Source organism: Bos indicus x Bos taurus, chromosome 7, assembly GCF_003369695.1.
Source record: "Bos indicus x Bos taurus breed Angus x Brahman F1 hybrid chromosome 7, Bos_hybrid_MaternalHap_v2.0, whole genome shotgun sequence".
Taxonomy (NCBI): Eukaryota; Metazoa; Chordata; class Mammalia; order Artiodactyla; family Bovidae; genus Bos; species Bos indicus x Bos taurus.
Genome location: NC_040082.1, coordinates 70,689,456 through 70,695,840, shown reverse-complemented (window position 1 = coordinate 70,695,840; position 6,385 = coordinate 70,689,456). Strand labels below are relative to the sequence as shown.

Sequence of the window (6,385 nt, the reverse complement as noted above, 5' to 3'; positions counted from 1 at the left end):
TTGGATATATACCCAGAAGCATTATGCAGGATCATATAGCAGTGCTATTTTTTAATGTTTTGTGGAACATCATACTCATTCACATAGTGACTGTACTAATTTTGCTTCCCATCAGTAGTGCACAAGGCTTCACTTTTCTCCACATCATCACCAACAATATTTATCTCCTCTTTTTTATAAGAGCCATTTGAAAAGATGTAAAGTGATATCTCATAGTGATTTTGATTTGTATTTATCTAACAGTCAGCAAAGTTGAGATCTTTTCATGTTCCTATTGTCACATGTATGTCATTTTTTGGAATATGTCTATTCAGATCTTCTTTTTTAATTGGATTGCATTTTTCTATTGAGTTGCAGTATTTCCTGATATATTTTGAATATTAATTCATTATCAGATATAAGGTTTAAAAATCTTTTCTTCTATTGTCAGTTGACTCCTCATTTAGTTGTTTCTTTTGCTGTGCATAATGCAGCTGATTTTGTAGGTTAACTTTGTGTCCAAATTTTAATTTGTTTACTATTTCTAGCAGTTCTTTTTGGTGGAGTATTTAGGTATTTATATATAAGATGATATCATCTTCAATCAGAGACAATTTTATTCCTTCCTTTTGGTTTCAGATAGTTTTTAATTCTTTTTCTTGTCCGGTTGAGCTACCTAGGACTTGTACTATGCTGAAGTGGAGTGGTGGGAGTACTAACCTTGTTTTTTTCTTCATCTTAGAGAGAGAATTTTGAACCTTTTGCTGTTGAGTATGATGTTAAGTATGACTTATCGTATATGGTCTTTGTTATTTTGAGGTATAATCCGTCTATATAAAATTTATTGAGAATTTATATCATGACAGGAAGCTAAATTTGCCAGAAGTTTTTTTTTTCCTGCATACATTAAGCTTATCATGTTTGTTTTATCTTATCTTTTATTTTGTCTCTGAGTTGTTTCAATGTGGTGTATCTTGTTTTGATAATGTATGTATCTATGTTAATTAGGGATATTAGCTTGTCATTTTTTTCCCCCTGTATTATCTTTATCTGGCTTTGATATAAGGGTAACGCTGGCCTTGTAAAATAAATTTGGGAGTGTTTCCTCCACTTATTTAATAGAATTTGAGAATTGATGTTAATTGTTCTTTAAATTTTTGGTAGAATTCACCAGTGAAGTCGTTGGGTCCTTAATTTTGTTGTTGTTGTTGAGAAGTTTAGGTCACTGATTCATTTTCTTTACTCTTTATTTGTTGGTTCAGATATTTCATTTCTTCACAATTTAGTCTGCATGCAAAGCGCTTCTACAGCAAGCCTGTCAAAGATACAGTGTGCACTCTCTGGTGGTGTCCAGAGGTGAAGGTGCTTCTGGAGTCCTTGAGAGGGAAGGCTTGGAGCCTGAAGAAGTGGTTGGCCTGGTTCTTGGTTCCCTGGGGTCTGGTACAGTGCCTGAACCACAAGGAGCAGGGTCTGGATCTTGGAATCACTGAGGTAGTCTTGGCACCTGAGTCTGTGGTGATGAACAGACCACGTGGTTGTGTGGCTGTGCATGGATTCTTGGTACAGATTGTGTCATCCAGGTGCCAGGGACTCATGTGAAGGGTTTGACATCTCAGGAGGAGGAGGCTGGCCTTGTCCTAGTGAAGGCAAGCTCTTTAGTTCAAGGGAGTTTGCCTAAGGCTAGGGAGCTAAAGGAGATCAGTCCTGGATGTTCTTTGGAAGGAATGATGCTAAAGCTGAAACTCCAGTACTTTGGCCACCTCATGCGAAGAGTTGACTCATTGGAAAAGACTCTGATGCTGGGAGGGATTGGGGGCAGGAGGAGAAGGGGACGACAGAAGATGAGATGGCTGGATGGCATCACCAACTCGATAGATGTGAGTTTGAGTGAAGCCTGGGAGTTGGTGATGGACAGGGAGGCCTGGTGTACTGCAATTCATGGGATCACAAAGAGTTGGACACGACTGAGTGACTGAACTGAAATGAAATGAGGGAGCTATATGCTGTGTTGGCACCATGCCAAGTCTGAAAGTTAGATCTCAGGGGCAAGGCTACTTGGCTGGGCCACAAGCCTGTATCTTCAGGAGCCTGCATGGACTGTGTCTGCAGGAGCCTGTGTGGATGCTGAGACCATATGCTCCAGCTGGGTGTTGGGGTGAGCCAGGGTGCAATGACTTGTCTGAGACCTAGACTTATGGGAGTTAGCTGGGCACTAGTATGTGCCTGGACCTGGAGTTTGAGGTGAGTTCAGGTGCTCACTTCACTCTTCTATTTCCACTTGGAGGTTTCTCTCTCCATACTGAGATGCCTAGACTTGAGGTATGTGTGACAGCAGTAATGTGACATTGTCCTTCCTACCTTAATCAATGCATCTTAAAAAAATTATTTTGCTTCATCAAAGTGCTGTAATGTCTCATTTGGAATCCCTTGTTTCTGTGAAGATATTTTGGTAGATGGATAGTTCTTCTTATTTGATGTTTCTTAGAGGAGGCAGACATGGAAATTTCTATACTGCCATCTTATTAATCCCTCTACTTCCTCTATTGCTTGTGCATTTTTAATATATTCAACTTATTACCTGTTATAGTCTGAATAAAATAGTTAAAAAAAGAAAATCTCTAATGATGCATGACTCAGGGTCAGACCTAGAGTACAGGTAGCTGAGTCACCCTGAATAAATGTGGGTGATATGTCTTCTAACCGGGAAGAAAGAAAAGCATTATAATGACTATAGGAGCAGTGGAATAAATTAAGGCAATTTACATTTGATAAACTCATTTTCTCCTGTAAACTATATTAACCTAGATATAGAAAAGACCCTGATGCTGGGAAAGACTGAAGGCAGGAGAAGGGGATAACAGAGGATGAGATGGTTGGATGGTATCACTGACTGAATGGACATGAGTTTGAGCAAGCTCCAGGAGTTTGTGGGCTTTCCTGATAGCTCAGTTGGTAAAGAATCTGCTTGCAATGCAGGAGACCCTGTTTAGATTCTTGGGTTGGGAAGAGTCCCTGGAGAAGGGATAGGCTACCGACACAAGTATTCTTGGGCTTCCCTGGTGGCTCAGCTGGTAAAGAATCCACCTGCAGTGAGAGAGACCAGGGTTTGATCCTTGGGTTGGGAAGATCCCCTGGAGATGGGAAAGGCTACCCACTCCAATATTCTGGTCTGGAGAATTCCATGGACTGTATAGTCCATGGGGTTGCAAAGAGTCAGACACGACTGAATAACTTTCACTTTCACTTCACTTTTACTTCGGGTAGTTTGTAATGGACAGGGAAGCCTAGTGTTCTGCAGTCCATGGGATCGAAAGAGTCAGACATGACTGAATGACTGAACTCAACTGAGAAATGAATGAACTGTCTACAGTTTAGTTTAAAATACAAAAGCACTACAGCCAGCTACTGGACCATGGACGAGCCTTAGAAACATATAGAGAGACTGACAGCTAATTACAGACTCATGAAAAACCTAGTAAAACTTGAAACAACTCCAAAACATACCATCTCATTTGATAATAAATGCATTATATTTTACCATTTTGTTGTAGGATAACTGGTTATGCAGCCTGCTAGCAAATGTAATAATCAAAGTGAATGATACTGAGGGCAAAGCTAATAATCTACTGCTTCTTATTTTTCACCATGTTTTTTTTTCCACACATGTTCTGAGATTTGAAGAAAGCATTTCTGATTACTGTCTTATCCAAGTAGTTTTTTTCCACACAACTATATTAAAAAGTGACTTCACTGATGTTCCTTTCCTAAATTCAGGAAAGTTTGCAAGGACATATGTGTTTGTGTACAAACATTACCGAACCTGAATCTTAGGTCTAAGCAGGAAGTCATGTTCTTATGAATCAGTTTTGATCTTGCAAATGGAAGAAATTCATTTGTATATGGAAAATATATAGTGGATGATGTTGTCCATTCACTGCTCTTTTTGTTTATGACAACATTTAGAATTGATGAGATGTTTCATTAAGACCAATGGAAAAAGTCATAGTTATAGGCTCACCTTGAGTTTTCAAGTAGGAAGAGTAAGATAATTCAATAATAAAACATAAAGCAGATTAATCAATCCTTCACTTCAGTGAGTAGGTCCCCTTAAACATTGACACTAGTATTCCAGACTGCAATGAGTAGATGCACAGCTTGAAAACAAATGTCATAAATAATAATACAAAGTATATTTTAAAAGTTACTTTATTATATTCAAGGTCATTTCTGACTTGAAGGTGATATTAAGTAAATGTGTGTTTAAGTCATTTTGTGTTGTAATTTGTGTTTCTGTGTAGACTACACTGGCAGATCAGATCAGATCAGATCAGTAGCTCAGTCGTGTCCAACTCTTTGCGACCCCATGAATCGCAGCACGCCAGCACTCCCTGTCCATCACCAACTCCGGGAGTTCACTCAGACTCGTGTCCATCGAGTCAGTGATGCCATCCAGCCATCTCATCCTTTGCAATAATCAGCTTTGCCAGTGACTATGGTAGGTAATGTGGACATAGAGGCTGATAAGAAAACAAAATCCTAATTAGGAAAATAAACCCAATGACTTGTTGTAAAACACACTTGTATTTTAAAGTCTATAATATCAGGAATACCAGTTAAAGATCTGATATATGAGGAATGTTGGACACAGAAGTGAAAAGCTATGATCTCAGATTTTTCTCTCCTATAATCTTACAAAGATGGCTTAGCTTCCATGTTTGTCATGTCTTTCCTTTGGCGTGATATCTGATAATTCTTTCTTTAGTAAAACTAAAGACATATTACATGGGGTGATATTAGTCATTTGAGAAGAAACTGTTCTTAGTAAATCCAAGTAGTTGTATGAGTAAATGGGAATTTGGGAATGTCCAATTTTTAATATCAAAAGTTTGGGAATATTTTAGAAAAAAAGAGGGGAAAGCTGTTGGATATCTGAGAGAGAAGATAGACTAATAAAATGAGTAACTAAATTACATAGAATAGCTGAAAAAATGAAGAGTCTAGAAAATTAATAAAAGCAAATTCTACTTTCACAATCTGATTAAAGAATCACAACCACTGACTGAAGCTTTGATCCCTTAAGCCATGGGCACCTCTCCAGACCCAGAACCATTGGCCTTTTAAGACTTTCCATCACGAAGAATCTCTTCATAGCCCCCTTTATGTCTTTGTTCCTCAGACTATAGATGAAGGGGTTCAGCATGGGTGTGACTACGGTGTACATCACTGAGGCTGTCGCACTTGACTGTGAGCCATGGGTAGCAGCAGAGCTAAGGTACACTCCTAGGCTTGTACAAAAAAATAAGGAGACAATTAAGAGGTGAGATGCACATGTAGTAAATGCTTTATACTTCCCTTGAGATGATGACATTCCATGTATAGAGGAAACTATCTTAGAGTAAGAGTAAAGGATACCAGCCAGGGGACCACCACCCCACAGGACACTTGCAAAATACATCACCATGTTATTAAGAAATGTGTCAGAACAGGCAAGTTGGATTATTTGACTGAGGTCACAAAAAAAGTGGGGGATTTTCACATCTGTGCAAAAGGAAAGCTGCAACAACATTAAACTTTGTAACAAGGAATTCAACATACACACTACCCAGGACACCAGAACCAGCAGTACACAGAGCCGGGGGTTCATAATGACTGTGTAATACAGGGGGTGGCAGATGGCCACAAACCGGTCATAGGCCATTACAGTCAAGAGAAAGATGTCCAATACTGCAGAGAGTATGAAAAAGTAAATTTGTGTGATGCAACCTTCATAGGTTATAACTTTGCTCTGAGTTTTGATGTTCCACAGCATCTTTGGGATGGTGGTAGAGGTGAAGCAGATGTCTACAAAGGACAGATTGGAGAGGAAGAAGTACATGGGGGTGTGGAGATGGGAGTCTGAGCTGACAAGCAGGATGATGACCAGGTTTCCAAACACAGTGATCAGGTACATGGAGAGGAAAAGCCCAAATATGAGGGGCTGCAGTTCTGGTTCCTCTGAAAATCCCAGAAGGAGAAATTCTGAAATTTGTGTATCATTATGTGGTTCCATGTGGTTGAAGTGACTTCCAGGAAAGAAGGAAACAATATTACTAATATTCACACAAACTTTTATTACATAAATTACTTGTATCTACACAAAAAAGATCTTCATGAACCAGATAACCATAATGGTGTGATCACTCACCTAGAGCCAGACATTCCGGAATGCAAAGTCAAGTGGGCCTTCGGGAGCATCACTACGAACAAAGCTAGTGGAGGTGATGGAATTCCAGTTGAGCTATTTCAAATCCTAAGAGATGATGCTGTGAAAGTGCTGCACTCAATATGCCAGCAAACTTGGAAAACTCAGCAGTGGCCACAGGAATGGAAAAGGTCAGTTTTTCATTCCAATCCCAAAGAAAGGCAA

The 6,385-nt window shown here is 39.3% G+C and overlaps 1 protein-coding gene across 1 annotated transcript; it reads right to left on the bottom strand.

Moving 5' to 3' along the window:
- Positions 1 to 5,017: 5,017 nt before the first annotated feature.
- On the bottom strand, positions 5,018 to 6,028 carry LOC113896320 (olfactory receptor 7A17-like). Its single transcript, XM_027548554.1, has one exon. The coding sequence runs from the start codon at positions 6,026 to 6,028 to the stop codon at positions 5,018 to 5,020; it is 1,011 nt and encodes a 336-aa protein (XP_027404355.1).
- Positions 6,029 to 6,385: the final 357 nt, after the last annotated feature.

Coding starts and splice junctions, on each gene's coding strand:
- LOC113896320 (XM_027548554.1), bottom strand. CDS start 6,028: ATGGAACCACATAATGATACACAAATTTCAGAATTTCTCCTTCTGGGA.